This window comes from Salmo salar, chromosome 09 (assembly GCF_965601325.2).
Source record: "Salmo salar chromosome 09, fSalSal1, whole genome shotgun sequence".
NCBI lineage: Eukaryota > Metazoa > Chordata > Actinopteri > Salmoniformes > Salmonidae > Salmo > Salmo salar.
Genome location: NC_138299.1, coordinates 124,126,315 through 124,148,727, shown reverse-complemented (window position 1 = coordinate 124,148,727; position 22,413 = coordinate 124,126,315). Strand labels below are relative to the sequence as shown.

At 43.7% G+C, this 22,413-nt stretch overlaps 1 protein-coding gene across 1 annotated transcript in view; it reads right to left on the bottom strand.

Annotated features, from left to right (window-relative positions):
- The window catches only part of LOC106612661 (leucine-rich repeat-containing protein 75A), a 28,264-nt gene extending 6,214 nt beyond the window's left edge, over positions 1-22,050 (bottom strand). The window contains exons 1-3 of the mRNA XM_014214055.3: positions 20,244-22,050; positions 12,751-12,888; positions 3,885-3,997 (exon numbers count right to left, since the gene is read on the bottom strand). Of these exons, the coding sequence (XP_014069530.1) occupies positions 3,885-3,997; positions 12,751-12,888; positions 20,244-20,498 (506 nt within the window). The 5' untranslated portion in view covers positions 20,499-22,050. The remainder of the gene's footprint in view (positions 1-3,884; positions 3,998-12,750; positions 12,889-20,243) is intronic.
- Positions 22,051-22,413: the final 363 nt, after the last annotated feature.

Here is a 22,413-nt window from a genome sequence, read left to right as displayed (position 1 = left end):
CAGTACAGTTGCCACTCATTGATTTGTGTAGGCCTGACATACACACACGCGCAAACACACATGCGCGCTAGTCTTAATTTGACAGTTTCTTACTTGGTGGCTAAGCATCTGTTCTCTCTCGGCTTCCAGCGGTCATCACTGTCAGTTCACACAGTCTTGCTGCAGGGACCAGCGCTGTTATTTTTAGTTAGCTGATCCTCACTCCAATGCCTAAAGCTTAATTTAAAGGCTTAAAATTCTAAAGAACAACAGCTAGTATCCTTTTTTTCATATAAGGACATAGTCAATTAGCAGACGCTCTTATCCACAGGGACTTACAGTAGTGAGTGAATATCATTTTGTACTTTTGCGTACTGGTCCCCTGTGGGAATTGAACCCACGACCCTGGCGTTGCAAGCGCCATGCTCAACCAACTAAGCCACACGGGACCTTAAGGAGGGTAATGTACACGCACAACCACATCTCGTTTCTATCTCCCCAATTTTCGATCTTGTCTCATTGCTGCAACTCCCCAACAGGCTCGGGAGAGACGAAGGTGGAATCATGCGTCCTCCGAAACATGACCGCCTAACCGCGCTCCTTAACACCCGCCAGCTTAACCCAGAAGCTAGCCACACCAATGTGTCAGAGGAAACACCGTTCAACTGGCTACCAGGGTGAGCCTGCAGGCACCCGGCCCGCCACAAGGAGTCGCTGGAGCACGATGAGGCCAAATGTGTGCCGTCCTATGGGACTCCTGGCCACGGCCGGTTGTGGCATAGCCCTGGAATGAACCTGGAATGGTCTGTAGTAACGCTTTAGACCGCTGCACCACTCGAGAGGCCCCCAGGACAAATTATATTTCCTGTTTAAGACTGAGTCAGCCACTGCCCAATTACAAAGCCACCCTCAACATTCATCAAGACTATGGTTCAGTATCTAACTAGGGGAAGTTCACTCATTAGGTTTCCCAGAACTTTTTTAACCAATAACCACTTGAACTGGAAATGGAGCTTAGGGGCTGGCACAACTCAGTCAAGCAGTTTCCCCTGGAAGAAGCAGTGTGTGTGTTTGTGTGTGCGTTCGTGTCTCCATATGTGTGTGTCCATCCATACGTGTGTGTGTCCTTTCGTGTGTTTGTGTGCGCGCGGTGGGTGCTGAGGTCATGACCAGTCCAGAGCTGAGGCAGAGTGTATGAGACAGCAACGGCAGAGGAGGAGAAGGAGGAGGAGGAGATGAGCCCTCTCCTCCAGTGCTCCTGTCCCCCATGCTAATTAGCTAGCGGCTAGCGGCATGGCAAAAGGCATTAAGGGCCCCGACTCCTCCACCACAGAGACAGGGGCACGGAGACAAGATTCACGGAGATAAAGCTAAAGTGATCCACAGAACACATTATATGCAGACCTGGGTTCAAATACTATTTGCAATAATTTCAAATACTTTAGCTAGGCTCGCATTGAGTTTGCCTTGCGCAATAGAGCCAACGGAATAGTCCCAATTGTCCCAAAAGCCCGCCCCCTGTCAGTCCAGGCAGACTAAAGCAAACAGTCAAAGTATTTGAAGCCTAGGTCTGATTATATGCAGTGAGGTGGAGATAGTAAAGAGGTTTCCTCTAGCTACCTCTGTAATTACGGATGGAATGGTGGAGTCACGGAGTACCCGGCAGACATTAACATGCACAGTGTTCCTCGACAATAGAACCCAGGCACTTCCGACTACGTGACGAGAAGAAGTTTTCATCACTATCAAACTGTGTCACAATAAACTTCTCAAAACCTTTTCAAATGGCATACTGGTGGGTGACAGTAAACTGGCCTGAGTTGTCTATGCACCCAGTCCAAAACCCAGTCCATAATCAACGACATCAGACTCGATCTGACAAACAGTAGAATGGACAAATAGAATGTATCTCTCCTGAGAGACAAACACACAGACACCGTACTGAGGAAGGACACCCACGAGGTAGTTCACAGAAACAGGGTGTTAATCACAGCACTGTGCATAAATCTCAAAGTCCATTGTGATTACCATAGAAGTACAATGACCAGAAGAGTCATCATTTTAATGATATGGTAATTCCACTGTCTTGTCAGAGCCATATAAATATAATTATATTTCTATGGTCAGAGCCGTGTACAGCGCTAACATGATTAGAACCCTGTTGTCTGGGCTACTGCGTAGGCGTAGTGTTGTCCCTTCTACGGATCCTATTTCTATGGTGATTACGCTGTGGAACAATAGCAGGCGATAGTAGAGCTCAGAGCTGTAAAGGTAAGTGAGACTGGAGACAGAGAGCTAAGGAACATCTGCACCCCAGTGTGTGTGTGGTGTGTGTGGTAAGTGTGGTGAGTGTGGTGTGTGTGGTGTGTGTGTGGTGTGTGTGGTGAGCATGGTGTGTGTGGTGTGTGTGGTGTGTGTGGTGAGTGTGGTGTGTGTGGTGAGCGTGGTGTGTGTGGTGAGCGTGGTGTGTGTGGTGTGTGTGGTGAGCGTGGTGTGTGTGGTGAGGAACTGAGAGAACAGGCTAGAGCTCTGGGGATATAAACACCACCTCCAGGGTCAACGGACCCATTACACGCTATATGGAAACAGTTCCACTATAACACACTTTGGAAGTTGTTACACAGGAATATACACACACACACACACACACACACACACACACACAAACACACTACATCATCAGTTAGGGTATCTTGTTTAGGTTGAGTTAGACTGGACCAAGCCAGACACATAGGGTATCTTGTTTAAGTTGAGTTAGACTGGACCAAGCCAGACACATAGGATATCTTGTTTAAGTTGAGTTAGACTGGACCAAGCCAGACACATAGGGTATCTTGTTTAAGTTGAGTTAGACTGGACCAAGCCAGACACATAGGGTATCTTGTTTAAGTTGAGTTAGACTGGACCAAGCCAGACACATAGGGTATCTTGTTTAAGTTGAGTTAGACTGGACCAAGCCAGACACATAGGGTATCTTGTTTAAGTTGAGTTAGACTGGACCAAGCCAGACACATAGGGTATCTTGTTTAAGTTGAGTTAGACTGGACCAAGCCAGACACATAGGGTATCTTGTTTAAGTTGAGTTAGACTGGACCAAGCCAGACACATAGGGTATCTTGTTTAAGTTGAGTTAGACTGGACCAAGCCAGACACATAGGGTATCTTGTTTAAGTTGAGTTAGACTGGACCAAGCCAGACACATAGGATATCTTGTTTAAGTTGAGTTAGACTGGACCAAGCCAGACACATAAGGTATCTTGTTTAAGTTGAGTTAGACTGGACCAAGCCAGACACATAGGATATCTTGTTTAAGTTGAGTTAGACTGGACCAAGCCAGACACATAGGGTATCTTGTTTTGGTCGAGTTAGACAGACACATACACCAGATTATGTGGCATTTTCGTGACTTCCTCTGCATTACCAATGAGGAAGGAACTGGAAAATCATGGAGGATGCCAGGTGAAACGATGATTCAGTCCGATCCTTCGGCCCAAGATGCCTCGTCAAGCCTTTTATTTGCACGAACTATTCACATTAATTAAAAACAAAAAAGGCCTGCCCCGTGCAAGCCTGCAGTTTTTGCGTGAAGGCCAAAGAGTGCGCCAGTCCACAGTGACCCAGAATTCCATTAGGAAATGAGAAACGTACATTTGACAAACCTTCGCACATAGAAATAAATAATCATAGCTTCTTCTGTGGGTGCATATTGCCTTTGACCAAACTTTCTCTCTAGCGCTAGTGACCCATCAGAGGGTACCACATGCCCATGTGACACACACACACACACACACACACACACACACACACACACACACACACACACACACACACACACACACACACACACACACACACACACACACACACACACACACACACGCACGATGTGTCCCCTGTCTCCTCACCATGCCTGCGGCTTCCTCTTCAGTATGCCCTGCCGTCTCCACTGTGAGTGTGGGCTCAGGTGATAGGTCAGCTGGCGACACACCTTCTCCATGGCACCCAGAGAATCCTCCCCCTGGCAGAGAGAGAAGGAAAGAAAGAAAGAATGTAAGAGGGAAAGAGAGAAAAACAGACAGTGTAGGTTAATATTGGCTGACAGGGGACCAGAGGAGCTGAGTTGTAGACAACAAACACTTCTTCCTTGGTCTGTGATGAAAGGAGAGGAGCTGAGGGACTGCACTGAACACTGTGTGGCCTCCTGATGGACTCAGGCCCTGGGTTATACCCTGTTCTCCCTCCCTCCCTTCAGAAGCACTACATATCGACACCAGGTTTTCACAACAACTACACAGGTAAACACAACCCACAGGGACATATAACACATTTTACGGAGAACATGGAATGCTCTTACCATGGCCGTTAGAGGAAAAAAGTGAAGGATGGCACGGGTATGCAAAGATATTATACAGGTCATTATTGTCTGTGAGGTCATATCGACGCCCTATTGGTTAATCTCTGCTATTCTGCACCTAGGTCATCGTCCCAGAAGGCCAGTATGTGCTGTTGGTGGTAAGATCCCTAGAAATGAAAACGAAGCCATTATATGAGGCCACTTAGGTTTGTTATTCAGGGAGAGATTGGTAAGAGGTTCAAGGGTCTGCCCTGTTGCTGCTTTGTTCCCAGCGTGTGTGTGTGTGTCTCTATGTGTGTGTGTGTGTGTTTGTGTCTCTATGTGTGTTTATTGTTTCCAGCTCCCTGCCTGTGTCCTCTGGAGGTAAGACATATTACATTATTGATGTCTCCACTTTCTCCTCCACTCGTTCAGCGAGCCCTACTGACGTGGTAACTATACCAAGCACGTGTACCGCCAAATACGCATCTTGTGGATTATATGAGTGTGTGTGGATGCCCATAGTACAGTAACACAGAATTTTATAGCTTTTGCAATTTCCTTTGAGCAGATGTGGTCCCACAAGTGCTAGCTGTAACAATATTGTTACACATATTGATCAAATATGAGATATTTACAGTCATTCGTTATTAGCCGTTCTAAGTATCTATCTCATTTTGGCTGTGTAATAAACCTGTTTGTGGTGTCTCTCCATCTGAACGTAGTCTGTGGGAGTAGTAGGGGAACAGGAGGTATCGACCAGTCTGTTACTGATTGTCAATACTCTGCACCAACCCACCATGTCCCAAATGGCAACCTATTCCCTACATAGTGCACTCCTTTTGACCAGGGCCCATAGGGATCTGGTCAAAAGCAGTGCACTACTTAGGGAACCGGGTGCCATTTGGGATGCGGGCCTCTCCCCACTGATCTGATACAGGCAGCAGCAGGCTAGCAGCATATGCTGGGCTACCGAGGGATTCCTCTCCATGCTGTGTCCACTGGCCTAGATATGTCTACAACAACCAGCAGACTCTGTCTCAGACAGACAAACAGACAGGACAGACATGTACAGGATTACACTGTACTGTAGAACAACACTGTTCTGGTAGTAGGGATGAGACATCTAGAGACATCAGAGACATATATATGGGGCTCTGGTTTTCCTTCAGTCATGTAGCTATCTATCAGCTGTATAGCACTGTATCAAAATGAAACGTCGCACACAAACGTACACACACACACACACACACACACACACACACACACACACACACACACACACACACACACACCACACACACACCTTGGGATGCAATCTGCACTGTAAACCTCTCTCCGGTTCTGTTCTATTTGACTTCCTGACCTTCACAATAAACATGACAGAGACAGATAATGAATTCAATACCTACCGACTCCCCACTGTCTCCTTTCCTAAGACCCAATCAAAACCATCTCAAAGGAAGTGCAGTACGGTCAGTAAGCATTCCCCTGTGTAGTATGGCTGGCTGTGTGAGTGTATATATATAGTTGTGTGTGTGTGTGTGTGTGTGTGTGTGTCTGTGTGTGCGTGAGTGTCACTGTGACACAGGGCAGAGCTGCTCTGCTTTCTGTCCCTGCAGACAGGCTGCAGTCCCCTACTGACAGAGGCATCAGAAACTCATCACCTCACCGTTGGGCCTCACAGCACTCTCCACTCCTCTCCTCTCTACACTGTGGCAACTGAGCTGCCACCAACTCTGCTGGAGTATTGAAACACATCATCCTGAGATGTTTTGAAACATTACATTACATTACATTACATAGACCACTTAATCAAGTATTGTGCAACACCTTGCCAGGGACTGGGAGCACTAACAGAAAAGGTTGAAAACACTATTTTGGTGTTCCGTGCAGAATTAGATACCTTGTCTTTTGGTGCCGTTTCCTTTCTCTAATGCTTCTAAACACCACTATGATGTTTTGAATCCGGTCTAGTGGAGAATGACATGCTTTTTCTGAAGTGTCTTAATGTTTAATATCGTTTTATATATTTGATCATTTGCCATTATATACCTTTCGGCAGGCATTGCCAAGCACAGTATTCAAACCACCAGCAGTAACTGGAGGTTGAACTGCAGGAACTGAGGATTCTGCACTTGCCTCTTACATTGACAATCTTGAATGTGGGACTGGGTGCCGTCCTCACTGAACCTCAGTTTGCCTGACGGTTTTGATAGCTATGATCCATTACACAACAAGCTTAATACTAATATAGAAATATACTTTTCTTTCTTCAAACATGAATACAACATTGTGTAAAATATTCATGAAATATACTTACATTTTGAGCAACATATTAAGTTGGATTTGCATTATTTTGGTAAAATGAAATGAACAAATCATTGAAACGACTTGCATACATTTTTTTTTAAAGATATTTGGGGGTATTTTGACACTTTATTGAGACAGTTAATTTTTAAAACCCATTCAGTGTATCAGAACACTGACATTGGGTTTACATTCAAACACCCTCCAAACACCAGATCTCAGCCTAGGTTCAATACTTTTCATGGTTTCATTACACAATCATGGCGTTTTGAGACTTTCTATTTTTACAGTGTACACTAAAACACACTCTCTCTCTCCCTCTTCCTCTCCCCCTCCCCCCGCACCACCCCTCCACAGGATTGATCTCTCAGCTACTCTCTCCCCTTTTTCCTGCCTTCTATGCTTTCTTGCTTTTCTTCCCTCTCTCCCTCCACTACATCAACACATAAATCTGTTTCTCTCATCTGTACCCAGAAACAAAATAGTCTCTCTCTTCGTAGCGCAGGTGGACTACTAGTTCCCCCATGGTGTTACGCGTCGGCATGGTGTTATCAATAACAACCTTCCATCGCTCATCCTTACTGTTTACCACAAAGCCTAACTGTGTTTTCTTGCATGAACCACTCAGCACAAGCAGTTCCCTCACAGTACAAACGCAGTTCTTTGAATTTAATTTCGTAAATTGTTACAGGGCTGAAAACGGCAGCAGACTGGGAAAGAAAAAGAGAAGTCGAAAATAAACACCTGGGTTCACAATCTGCCAAGCTATTCTTTTTTTTTAAAGTTTGGGTTCAAATTGTGGCCAAGCAGAGCAGTAAGAGGAGGAATGTGGGCTGAATCAGTCTTTCAGACACATTTTCTATAAGTATGAAGTTGTATTATCAAGCACACAATTACAGTGAAATTACTTTCTTCCAAGCTCTTTCCCAACAATGCAGTAATCAATATCAGTAGCGCTATATAAAAAAAATAAAGACCACTGATTACGACAAAAATAAAGATGTTTACCGTGTGTGTGTGGTAATATTATGTTGGGCTCGCTCCATTGTGAGCAGTAACAGCAGCACCGAGGCTGGGAAGGCTGCCAGTATTTTCAGTGTGTGACTCATACAGGAGAACAAGGCACCGCTGGTCTGTCTGTCTTTTGTTTTCCCCTCTGTCTATCTGTCGTTCCCCCCGCTGTCTGTCTGTCTGCCTGCCTGTCTGTCTATCGTTCCTCCCACCGTTCTGCCTCTCCCCATCTCCGGCTTTCCCTCCGTCTCTCTCTATCAGTCCCTGCAAGACATGCGTCTCTCCTTCCATGATGACGAGTGAAATCTGTCTCTCTTTCCTAGTTGCCACATCCATCTATCCACCGCTAACTCCTTTCATCATCTCGCTCAGTGAGCAAGACAGAAGCATGATTGTTAGAAAAAGCTTAGGATTAGGCATGGGTGTAATGAAAAAGTATAATCCTTCTTTATCCATCATAACTATCTCAATATAATAATATATAGATTGAACTAAAACAGATTGAAATCCTTATGGGAGTCTGTTATTCAACGGTAGGTCATTTTAATCCTTCTGGGTATGATTGTGTTGTTATTAATCACATACAGTATGTGGGTAAATGCAGAGATGGTATGTTATTCATGCCGTGTGGAGTTTTGAGCCGGTCTAATTCATTCTCTGACTTAGGCTGTCAATGAGACTCACTGAGGAACAGGTGGATGAGAGAGAGAGAGAGAGAGAGAGAGAGAGAGAGGCCCTCCTCACATCCCTACGGGCATTCATGTGAGTGCATTTAGATTTCAGTCACAGCATCTCACCAGCTGATCATCAATACACTGTACTCAGTGGTGACCCGTCATTCATGGCTGGTGGGGCAGAGCAAAAAAATTAAATAAGGAGGAGGTTGCCTGTTTTGCATGTTATTTTGGCATTAATACGTGTCACATATCAGTTTGCAAACAATGTATGAAAAAAATGATCATTGAGTTAATAAAGCCTCCATACAAACATGGTCTCTTTTGCTTTCTTGAGAAAGGCAGCTCCAAAATGCAGGTGTTTCAGCCTAGCTCAGTGCTTTCTGTGGTGGTGGGGCAGCCAGCGGAAAATACAGAGCGTAGGGGTTGGTAATCTTCTTTAGTTGCGCCATGTTCTGTCACTCACGGTGACACAACGTCACTGACAAATCTAAGGGTAGAGCTAGAATATTCAAGCCCCATGGGCGCTACCTTAGAGTTACACTAGAAGTGCCCATCCAAGAAGGCTCCAGGTCATTGGCCACAGATAAAATGACGTCAAATCACATTATATCTACAGTAACTTTGATTGGACTGATCATGTCAACATCACAATTTTCAAAATCTTAGCTAGCAGTCATTATCATGAATCAAGTCGACAATCTACTGGCATATCCTTTTTAATCCTTGTCATATGGAGAGAAATATTGAAGAGAAATTATAGATAAAACGTATCGGTGCTCATCGGCCATTGGACATAAACATTATACAACAAGTTGGAAATCACAAATGTAACAATGAGTGGTTTGGAAGGAATCAGTGGCTAACTGCAAGCATTGCAACGCAATCATTAGCCTGCTATTCAGTGTAATGGGTGTGTGGTCCCAATTCTGGGTACAATGTTGAATGATAAACATTCAACATTGGCCATGCTGTGAATCCAGCATGATTAATGCCGCGCTCAAAACAACTGTTAACTCGGAACTGGGAAATCTGACTTGAGTTCAAGATAAGTGGGAACTCGGGAAAAAAACGAGCTCAGGCTGGGAAAATACGTTTTGAATGGTCATCCAACTTTGAATTGTAAGTCGGGAACTCTGGCCTTTTTCTAGCACAACCACCAGAAGATCACTGACATCATTATAATAAAAACCTTGTTTTTTTACGAGTTCCCAGTTGTCTTGAAAGCACCATAAATCCAGAGAATGCCAGACTTTGATGACGAATTTTGATGTCAAGAGAGGACCACCGTGCCACCTTCCTGTTCAAGTCAGCACAACACAACAAGGTGAGTCCAAAAATGTATTGTATGCTGCTGCATAAATTATGTAATATGCCAGGGAAATATGTACAGTGCCTTCGGAAAGTATTCAGATCCCTTGACCTTGTTACGTTACAGCCTTTTTCAAAAATGTATTCAATTGTTTTTTTTTTTACCTCATCAACCTACACACAATACCCCATAATGACAAAGCAAAAAGAGGTTTTTAGAAATTATTGCTAATTTATAAAAATGTTGAAACTGAAATAATACATTTAAATAAGTACTCAGACCCTTTATTGAGTACTTTGTTGAAGCACCTTTGGCAGCGATTACAGCATTGAGTCTTCTTGGGTATGACGTTACAAGCTTGGCACACCTGTATTTGGGGAATTTCTCCCATTCTTCTCTCCAAATCCTCTCAAGCTCTGTCAGGTTGGATGGGGTGCGTTGCTGCACAGCTATTTTCAGGTCTCTCCTGAGATCTTCGATCAGGTTCAAGTCCGGGCTCTGGCTGGGCCACTCAAGGACATTCAGAGACTTGTCCCGAAGCCACTCCCGCGTTGTCTTGGCTGTGTGCTTAGGGGCGTGGTCCTGTTGGAAGGTGAACCTTTGTCCCAGTCTGAGGTCCTAAGCACTCTGGAGCAGGTTTTCATCAAGGATCTCTCTGTATTTTGCTCCGTTCATCTTTGCCTCGATCCTGATTGAGTCTCCCAGTCCCTGTCGTTGAAAAACATCCCCATAGCATGATGGTGCCAACACCATGCTTCACCGTATGGATGGTGCCAGGTTTCCTCCAGACGTGACGCTTGGCATTCAGGACAAAGGGTTCAATCTTGGTTTCATCAGACCAGAGAATCTTGTTTCTCATGGTCTGAGAGTCCTTCAGGTGCCTTTTGGCAAACTCCAAGTGGGCTGTCATGTGCCTTTTACTGAGGAGTGGCTTCCGTCTGGCCAATCTACCATAAAGGCCTGATTGGTAGAGTGCTGCAGAGAAGGTTGTCCTTCTGGAAGGTTCTCCCATCTCCACAGAGGAACACTAAAGCTCTGTCAGAGTGACCATCGGGTTCTTTGTCACCTCCCTGACCAAGGCCCTTCTCCCCCAATTGCTCAGTTTGGCCAGGTGGACAGCACTAGGAAGAGTTTTGATGGTTCCAAACATCTTCCATTTAAGAATGATGGAGACCACTGTGTTCTTGGGGACCTTCAATGCTGCAGAAATGTTTTGGTACCCTTCCCCAGATCTGTGCCTCGACACAATCCTGTCTTGGAGCTCTAAGGACAATTTCTTCGACCTCATGGCTTGGTTTTTGCTCTGACATGCACTGTCAACTGTGGGACCTTATTTAGACAGGTGTGTGCCTTTCCAAATCATGTCCAAACAGTTGAATTTATAACAGGTGGACTCCAATCAAGTTGTGAAAACATCTCAAGGATGATCAATGGAAACAGGATGCACCTGAGCTCAATTTCAAGTCTCATAGCAAAGGGGTTGAATACTTATGTAAATAAGGTATTTCTGTTTTTAATTTGTAATAAATTTGCAAAAATTTTGGATTGTTTTTAATGTAATCAATTTTAGAATAAGGCTGTAACGTAACAAAATGTGGAAAAAGTCAAGGGGTCTGTAACGGTTGTCGTCGGGAATGGAGGACCAAAACGCAGCAGGAATGTGGATGCTCATCTTGTTATTTATTTGTAAATAAAGTGAACACCAAAATAACAAAACAACGAAGAACTTACGAACAACAAAACAGTCTTGTCAGGCTCACACACGCAAAACAAGAAACAATCTCCCACAAACACTAAACCAAACACATACCCATATATAGGACTCCCAATCAGAGGCAACGAGAAAACACCTGCCTCCAATTGAGAGTCCAACCCCAATAAACCAGACATAGAAATACAAAAGACCAGAGACCACATAGAAATACAAACATAGAACATTACCCAAAAACCTGGAAATAATAAATCAAACGCCCTACTAAATAAACCACCACCCCGAACCACATAAAACAAATACCCTCTGCCACGTCCTGACCAAACTACAATAACAAATAACCCTTATACTGGTCAGGACGTGACAGGGTCTGAATAGTTTCCGAAGGCACTGTACACTGTAGCTAAGAAAGTAATACTAAGTGTATGTTGTATAGTAAGCTGTTAGTAGCCCATGTGCCTCACCCTAATCATTTGGTCTATTTTCCCCTCTTAATTTAGCCTGCTGTTCTGACTTGGTGGTGCACATGTAGCTTATAACCTGTTTTAGAGAAATGTAATCATCGAATAACATGTGTATGTGTTCGTGACAGCTGGATGAGTCACAGGACATGAGGGATCCAATTCTCCCCGTGCCCGGCGAGCGAGCTTTAAGAAATCAAGCAGCTATGCAAATAGATAACCCCTCAATGGAAATGTATCTGCCATCTCTGTGTGTTATCTCGGCACAGCAGGTTTAGGTAGCTGCAGTTACTTATTGGCCAAGAACCACAAAGAACAGCACCAGACCATTATTCCTACTCCACCAAACTTTAGAGATGGCACTATGCATTGGGGCAGGTGGCGTTCTCCTGGCATCCACCAAACCCAGATTTTCACTGCTCCAGAGTCCAAAAGAGGCGAGCTTTACACTACTCCAGCCAACGCTTGGCATTGGTGATCTTAGGCTTGTGTGGGGCTGCTCGGCCATGGAAACCCATTTCATGAAGCTCCCAAGTACACTAATTTGAAGGGGTGTCCACATACACTATATATACAAAGTATCTCTCTCTCTTTCTCTCAGACACACACACGGAAATGATATACACACACCGAGATACACACAAATGTATACACACCATAACAACCACACTTACAGCACATTAATAACCTACTTTCCCAGCCAAAGACTGGAGGATAGGATCTGGTCTCATTGCACCAGCACACTGAAGTAAATAAGGCTGAGAGGTAATATTGTGATGGGGCAGAGTATCTGTGAGTAGCATGTAATAATGGATTAATAATATATTGCGTTTCATGCACTTTTTACTAGGTCTCAACACACATCGCATGCGCGTGTGTGTATATGTGTGTGTGCCCGTGTGTACTTGCACGTGTTGTGTTAACACGTTGATGTGTGCATGGAGTGTTCGGTGTTCTACCGGGCCTGTCTTGGGGGGGCACTGGATGTATCTGGCCAGGCTGATGACGAGGTCGTGGGTGATGGGGTCCACCAGGTTCCTGAAGCTGGCGTAACGGTACAGCACGTCATCCAGAGACGTGGACTCCATCCCCAAGTCCTACACACAGAGAGAGAGACAGGAGAGATGTAGAACCGTGTTACATGATTACAGCCAGCGGTTTTCACTAACCATGTGACCCGGACCAGGAAAAACTCTGCCTCCTACTTATCGCCTATAACTCAGGCCCTGGGTTTTTCCCAGGTTATACCACATTGTCAGGGCAAATTTTATATAATACACATAATCAATCTCCTGCATAATATATCAATATTGCATTAGTTTATGTGACAGTGACTGACGGACATACAGGAAACTAGCATACATCCTTATTGACTTGTACTCAGAGGTGGGGTGGGCAAAAGTGGAAACACTCACAAATGTACCACTGCTAAGCAAACTTAACACTTAAACCTGCTTATCCAGTAGCGTTGATTCAAATACTAACAGATAGTAGATTTCGGGACACCTGGAAAGAGAGTGTGTTTGCTGTATGTCAGGAGCCTGAAGCTTTTCCATCAGGCACAGGAAGTCTTTGTCAATTCATGCAAAGACCTCGAATTTGCTTATAGGTTCCCTAACGTGTGTGTGCGTCCGTGACAGCTGGATGAGTCACAGGACATGAGGGATCCAATTCTCCCCGTGCCCGGCGAGCGAGTTTTAAGAAATCAAGCAGCTATGCAAATAGATAACCCCTCAATGGAAATGTATCTGCCATCTCTGTGTGTTATCTCGGCACAGCAGGTTTAGGTAGCTGCAGTTCCAGATTGGTCACGAATTGGCGAGGGTTGGCGGGGGATAGGGGCGGCCTATGGTTCTAGCCAAGGTGAAAACAACATGGTAAAGGCAGAACGACACTTTGAGGTGGAGAAAGAGAAAGGACGGAAAGAAAGAAAATGACGTGAGGAGCAATACCCTCTAGTAAAGAAAAGGCCATGCATTTTTTATGTCAGTAGTCTGTATTTAAAATGAATGACTATGACAACTAAAGTCACAAAATTATTTGAACTGTAAGGTGATGGTGAGTGGGAGGGTTGTGAGGGCAATAAATTGTCTTTTGAATTTATCAGGGAGTATTCCTCCCACATAAATAAGCCACATTCAACATCAAAGCAGTGTACTCCATGTAAAAAAATAACTGAAAATTGACTCAGGAGGAGAAATTAAGGGTTTTTCGGGTACATTAGGTGTTAAGAGAGCTGCCCCTTCATTCATCAATTCCCATTTAATGGGAATTTCCCTGGTATCCGGGCAACAACGGAGTGCACCTGGTTGCCAGAGAACTGAGATGCTTCTCTCAGTCTCTCCACACATCTCTTTCTCTCATTCTGTCTTGTACCCCCAAATCAACTAGCAGGACAAACAGTATCAGAATGAACAGTTTAGTTTCTAATCAACCTGTTGCCTGTGTGGACTCAGGGTTATGGGGATTATACTATATACAATGGTGGGTCTAATCCTGGATGCTGATTGGTTAAAACCGTATTCCAGCCGGTGTCTATTCCACAAGTTACCACCTGCTAAAGCTATGACGTTAAAATGCCTATTTACTCTGTTTCATCTGACTGCACAATCCACTCACTGTCTCATCAGCCTAGCCAGGCAATTTATAAACTTGATCTCCACTATAAAAAGCATCTTGACATTATCTCCCATTTTTTGAGACTAGCATTTGGTTTTCAACTGCAGAGATTTGTATAAAACTTGCTGACTTTTTTGCCGACATTTGCAACATTGTTTCAATATAGAAATTCTATCTCCAGCTGTCCCATAGTAATGAACATGTCAGGAGTCGGGACTTTTCTCAGCCATTCGAAATCATGAATCAGCTGGCATCATTTTTATGGATATATAGAAGGAATGTCAATAGAATATAGGTCAAACTAAATGAAGTGCAGCTAGTTGCAGTCTTTCCAGATTCAGTTTGAAGTGATTGTGTTAGCTGTGTTGTTGGCTAACTCCTCTGAACAACAGAGAGCACATTTTCTATGCCAGGAGAAATCAGCCATCATTAGCTCATTGTTATGGATGTATCCAAATAAATGTCACAAGAAAACAGCTTAAACAAACGCAAATGCAGCTACTTTGTTGTTATTCTGGCTGCACTGTTTGACGTGACTGTAAGTTAGCCGTAGTTGACTAGCTAGCAAGTAAGGGATAAGAACGTTGCCAGCTAGTATGGCAATAGAGAATTTAGAACAAACAACTTGGTCGCATCCATAGATACAGAACAAAAATACTGAACGACTGGGTCGCATCTCTGGCACCCGAACCAATAGAACAAATGACCAGCCGGCTTGGGTAGCAACCCTATATTTGTGCCGGGACTATATCTCACGGAAGGATGAAACAGTATGAATAAATTCATAAAAAGTGTTTATGAAAATATGTCAATCATTATTTGAATATGTTGGTAACCCATTGTATAAAAGTGATAATGCCCTCGAAGCTGCTGTTTGGAGGATATATTGGCACGGTTTGACTTCTTCTCGGGCCTAACAACACCCGTGCCAATATATCCTCCAAACACCGGCTTCGAGGGCATTATCACTTAAGTGTAGTAGGTGTGTGTTGAAACTGAGGGCCACACTCTTAGAAAAAAGGTGATATCTAGAACCTAAATAGGTTTTTCGGCTGTCCCCTTAGGAGAACCCTCTGGACTCTGAGAAAAAAAAGGAACCCAAAAGAGTTCTACCTGGAACCAAAAAGAGTTCTCCTATGGTGACAGCCAAGGAACCGTTTTGGAGAAAAAAAAATTCTAAGAGTGCAGAGCCAGAAGATTGATAATGACATGATAATACACTGTGTCCCTCCCTGGCCTCATCTCAGCTCAGCCTGGGCCTACGTTTACAAAGTGTCTCAGAGTAGGAGTGCTGATCTAGGATCAGGTCCCCCCTGTCCATATAATCTAATTCAGTCTGGTCGAAAATACAAAACTGATCCTAGATCAGCACTCCTACTATGAGATGCTTTGTAAACAGAGGCTCTGATCTCAGAACAACAACTAGCAGGGATTTTTTAAATTTAAGCAGGGAGTCATGCTGAGACCAGAGTCTCCTTCGCAGAACACATCAATAAACAACAATTACACTATACATATCTACACTGCGTGCACAATTATTAGGCAAATTGTATTCCTCGGGATTCATTTTATTGTTGAACAAACACAATGCTCTCAGTCAATACAAAATGTTATTGAACCTCAAACCTGAATGTTTAACAAAGGATAAGTGAGTTTTGTCTTTCTCAGGGAAATATAAGTGTGCACAATTATTAGGCAACTAAATTACAAAAATAATTTCTCTCAACTCACTTGTTTATTCTCAATTTTTAAAGTAAGCGTAACAGATAAGTAACACAAAATGACAATTATATAACATTTCTGGCCTTTCAAAAATATTCAGTGACCAATATAGCCACCCTTATTTTCAATAACTGCCATGAGCCTTCCATCCATGGAGTCTGTCAGTTTCTTGGTCTGTTCACGATCAATTTTCGCTGAAGCAGCAACCACAGCCTCCCAAATGCTGTTCAAAAAGGTGTATGGTCTTCCATCATTGTAAATCTCACGTTTGAGAAGGGCCCATAACTTCTCAATAGGATTTAAGTCAGGTGAGGAAGGGGGCCAGGTCATTATTCAGGCATCTTTGAGGCCCTTGCTGGCTAGCCAAGCAGTGGAGTACTTGGATGCATGTGATGGAGCATTGTCCTGCATAAAGATCATGGCCTTCTAGAATGCTGAGGACTTCTTCCTGTACCACTGTTTGATGAAAGAATCTTCCAGAAACTGGCAGTAGGTTTGGGAGTTGAGTTTCAGTTTATCTTCAACCCGAAAAGGTCCAACTACCTCATCCTCAATGATAGCAGCCCATACCAGTACCCCTCCTTCACCTTGCTGGCACCTGACTCAAAGTGGTGCCCTGTGTCCATTACTGATCCAGCCACGGGCCCATCCATTTGGTCCATCAAGAGTCACTTTCATTTAATCTGTCCATAAAACCTTTGAAAAATCTGTCTTTAGGTATTTCTTTGCCCAATCTTGACACTTCAACTTGTGAATCTTATTCAGTGGTGGTCTTGTTTCAGTCTTCTTGACCTTGGCCATGTCTCTGAGCACTTGACACCTTGTACTTCTGAACACTCCAGGTAGGTTGCAGTTCTGGAATACGGTGGCACTGGAGGATAATGGGTTCCTGGTAGTTTGACGTTTAATTCTTCTCAAGTCTTTTTCAGTTAATTTGCGCCTTTTCTTCCCCATGCGTTTTTTGCGCCCCAGTTGACTATTCGCAACAAAACGTTTGAATGTCCGGTGGTCACACCTCAATAGTGTCGCATCCGTCTGAAAGGCATTTTACATTTTTGGCTTTTCAGTGTCAGTTAAATTTCTTTTTTGGCCCATTTTACCTGAGGTAATGAGGCTGCCTAATAATTATGCACACCTTGATATAAGGTGTTATTCACTTTCGCCACACCCTCCCTCATTACACAAATACATATCACCTGAAAATGATTAAATCCAATAAGCATTCAAGTTTATATGGTTTGGAGTTGGAAAATGTGAATAGAAACAATGATAAGATCAGAATACTCACTTGCCTAATAATTGTGCACGCAGTGTATATACACATCAATTACACTATACATATCTATATACACATCAATTACACTATACATATCTATATACACATCAATTACACTATACATATCTATATACACATCAATTACACTATACATATCTATATACACATCAATTACACTATACATATCTATATACACATCAATTACACTATACATATCTATATACACATCAATTACACTATACATATCTATATACACATCAATTACACTATACATATTTAAGGAATTTTGGGTATCATTCCACATGAGGCGCAAAAAAACTCAAAGCTGATTTACTTAACTCGTTAGAGAAGGAAGGGATCTCCGGGTTAGCCATCCCTGAGTCTGGGTCTGGTAACTTATACGTCTGAAGGTTAACAATGAGGTAAGGTATGTTGGAAGTTTATGCAAGAGGGCTTTATAGACAAAAAGAGCTCAAAGCATCGATCTACGAGACTTCAAAGAGGGCCAGCCCACTTTCTGATACAAAATGCAATGATGTGTACGGAACCCATCGCCCGTAATAAAGCACAAGGCGCTATGATGAACTGCATCCAATGGCTTCAATACAGTATACTTCAATACAGTATACTTCAATACTTCAATACAGTATACTTCAATACAGTATACTTCAATACTTCAATACAGTATACTTCAATACAGTATACTTCAATACTTCAATACAGTATACTTCAATACTTTAATACAGTATACTTCAATACAGTATACTTCAATACTTCAATATAGCTGCATTCATATAGACTATATTGCCATAGTCAATGTTTTATTTCTGATTTTACCTTTATTTAACTAGTCAAGGTATGGTCAATAAGCGGAATGAATGTTGACTGAATTACATGTTTTCTGCTATTTAGTCAAAGACCTGCTCCTAAAGAAGAAGCCTATTTAATTCTTAATTTCTAACTCATCAACATGCTTTTTGAAAGACATATTTTTGTCAGTCCAGATGCTGAGATATTTATAAGCGGGGACACGATCAATGAGGGCACCAAAAAACCCTTACAGGGTGAGGATTGTCTGACCTCACCACTATGATCCACAGGATAACCCTTAAGATTTAAGCTTACACAGCCAGGGCCTCCAGCCTGGAACCTCCATCCTCTAAGATTGGATACTACATGGATGGATTGATTGGAACATAGCCTCTATGTCCAGGCTTCTATTTTGGCAAAGCTCAAAATGTATACATGGAACGTGACAATATGACAGCCAGGCTGTCGACGTGAGACTAATTTGATCGTAACAAATTATACCTAGTGTTGAAGTAATGAAAATCAATAACCCTTGAGAGTGATACCAACAAAAGGAATGAACCAATCAATGAAATCATGTCCGATATTCAATATAAAGTGTATAGGTCTGGTGGATATAGCTTCATGTGGGCCTAAACCACATCGCAAAGCTGCATGCATAGTTAGGTTCTCGTTCTCAATTTAGTCTGGAGATAAATGTTATGAGGTAAAAGTACATTAGTAGGAGTAGCTCTTCTTCCAAACTATCTCTCCCTCCCTCTTTATCTATTCTTTACTCCACTCTAACCCCCTTTCCCTCTCTCTCCCTTTCCTCATCTCTCTCCTTTCTCCTCTCTCCCTCATTTCCTCCACTCCCTCCCTTGTTTCCTCCTCTCACTACTTTCCTCCTCTCTCCCTCCTCTCCTCGCCTCTCTCTTTTTCTTCCTCTCTCCCTCCTTTTCTACTCCTTACCTCCACTCTCTCCCTACTTTCCTCCTCTCTCTCCATCCTCCCACAGGCCGATCGAGCCATGCTGAATGGCATCACAGAGGGGCCATAAATTGTTGCCACTCCTCTAATTACAGCAGCAGTGAAGGCGAGCCGAGCCTCTGGGCAGCTGTTTTAACAACATGACACAGCCCAGGATGAGTTATACTTTCTCACAAAAACCATGGACAGAGGGACAAAGGAGGTGCGGGACGGGAGGGACAGGGGAGAGTTGCAGGATGCATCTCATCGGCTTGTTATGGTATTACAATAACAGCAGATACTGTAGATAGACATTTACACCAACAGCTATCTGTCATCTAAGTTGATCTAATATCCTTTGGCCATTTGACTGTATTCGAATGCTGGGTCGTATTCATCAGGGCACACCGTAGAAAAACACTTCATATTGGACCGTTTCATATTGGACAAGTTCAGGTCGCACCTCCCCGTTTCTTCCTATTTTCTTCATTTTTCGTGCCCAGTGAACACAACCCTGGATTGACATAGAATGGAGGTGTAGTTTGCGTTGGTCTTCCTTAGTATTCACATCCTCTCCTCACTCAGACAGCCAGTCCCTCTAGTTATGTATGTCCCTTAAAGTGAGGTGTGCTGGGGCAGACGGTGTCAGTGTGTCTGTGGTACAGCTAATCACAACCTAATTGAGAGAAAGCGCAACCAGCTTTCTGATGATCTCACCTCTCTACCCGTCTCTGCATCAGTCCATCTGTCTGTCTTTGCATCAGTCAATCTGTCTGCCCTCCTCTGTCCTCTGAAGCTCACCTCCCTTCCATCTGTGTCTTCCTGGCCTAGTGAAGGACTTCTATCAGAGTTAATGTAATCTAGACTCAGACTAGGATTTGCAGTGAACTGACATGGGATTTGGGGTTATTGTAGATGAAACACACCTGTGCACGCACACACAGGCAAACATGAACACAAGCACACAGGTGCACAAACAAACACACACACACACACACACACACACACACACACACACACACAGTCAAGAAACACACACACACACGCACACACACTTACATAAACACACACACATACCTGCCGGAGTGTCTGCAGCATCTCTGTGGCCTTGTCCTGTTTGCCTTGCTTGGCCATCAGCATCATCTCCTGGATCATGCCTATCCGGCGCTGGTAGGGCGGAGGGGTCCCTCCACGACTCAGCCGGTCCCCTGACCTCAACATGAAGGAGGTGAGGATGTCACCCCTCTCCTTGGTATGGGTCCGTTTCCACCCGTGCTGTGGGCTGGGCCCAGCCTCTTGGCCCCCAACACCTTTGGTCTGTTTGGTGCCCATGTTTGGATGTTAGAATCTGCTGTAAGAAATTACTTGCTCTCCCCAGGCAGTCATGGAAGGCCGACTTGCATAAAAATATTTGTTTTTGCACTAAACATTAAAACCTTGAGGCCTTAAAGTGGATAGGACCTCTGGGTTCGTTCCCCACCTGACTAGTTGGACAACACACCTGTCCTCTAGTGAATGGTGCACTGTCCAGCTGTTCAGAGTGCAATACCAGTTGGGGAAACAACCTCCAACACATGCATTCAGATTTGAATAAAATGTCTAACTCGCATAATAAACTTGAGCGAATTTGCTGCTACGCGTGCCGACTATAAACACAAACAGACACACACTCAACCCGGGACACAACCCAAAACTTTTGTTATGCAATTCACCGAACATAGCCTATAAATAATTAAATGTTTTCCACTGAATTCTGTTAGGATAAAAATGTCAGAGCTAAAGAGCTAAGTGAAATATGATCAGCTCTCTCTGCGCAGGGTTCTTTAGCAAACGATGAAACAAACGCTGCAAAAAAAACTCGGGGTTATCCGTCTTCTAGACAACGAAATCATTTTAACGAATGCACTGTTATACCAATCGGCTGGTAAAAGCCCCTCAAGTCGGGAAGAGCTCGGAGGATGCTTCCCGCAGCATGGCCGCAAATACGGGGAGCAGCAGTCCCGCAGATCGCCAGCAAACTCCCGGTCGGATGCGCTCGCTCACAGTGCTATCCTGGAGACGACTTCATTCCTGTCCTTCAAATATAAACGGTTATCCTCTGAAGGGCCGCTACTAAATTGATGTGACTGTCAGTGTTGCGAGTGCCTCCTCTCCTCCCGTCCACATTGGATTCCTCTTCCCTTTTAATCAATAATTCCACGCATTCTGCGTCTGTGCAGAAAATGAAGGGGAAGCAAAACGTATGTGGTGGTGGCGATGGAGACAGGACACGGTCATGTTTACATCTTTATCTGCTCCGTTTGTTTATTCACCTCTGCCTCTTCAAATCATTCACATGTGATGTCAACCTATTCCTTGGCAAGATATTGGACTCGTTGTTCCTATATTCTAATGATTCGCTCTTCGAGGCATGTCCTGTTAGAACGGCCTCAGCGGTAGCCAAGGGTAGAGTCCTAGGGTAGAGTCCTAGTGTAGAGTCCTAGGGTAGAGTCCGGGACCTGGTTGAAGGTGTCTCTGTTGGGACTGAATATAGGCTGCGCACTGTCGGAGGAGCGGTGTGTACAGCGCTTCTCTCCTCAAGTCCCCGCACTGAGAAAGGGTTGGGCAGGCTGCTCCCCACTACAAATACGTCCTGCTAAGAGGATATCGCAACGACTATAGCTAGGTCAACATCATTTGCCTTTTTTTCCCTGAACGATGAATGTGGATTGGGTAGGCTAATTTAGAGGTAGTCCAGCGCCTAGAATAACCTGCAAATACTTAGATAATAATATTATGACCTTGGCTTGGACGTTAACCACATTGCAAAGACGACTTCAACAGCAACTTTTAGTCTCGTAATTGCAGAATTTCAAATGACAAATCTGCAGCATTGGACTGTTCACGGGAAGTGCAAAATCGTTGTATTGCATTATATTGACCTCTGGTGTTGGCGGCGTGAATGTACACGCTTTATTTTAGGGCCAGTGTTGTGTTGTAGCATTATAGTGTAATATTAAACTATAGAATAGTATAGTATTTTTTCTGTAAATATGTGACTATTTCTCAGATTTAAAAATAATACTCACTGTCATCAGTTCGATTTGAAACGTGAGTAAAAATTATATTCAATATACTATCAGATAACATTTTCATTTCATGTTCAGTGATAAAATGGATCTCACAAATCAGGATTTCAAGATGCGCAAGAACCAAATCACAGGTCAGAGATACAACAGGAAAGATGGGGGCATGTTTGTAGGGGTTT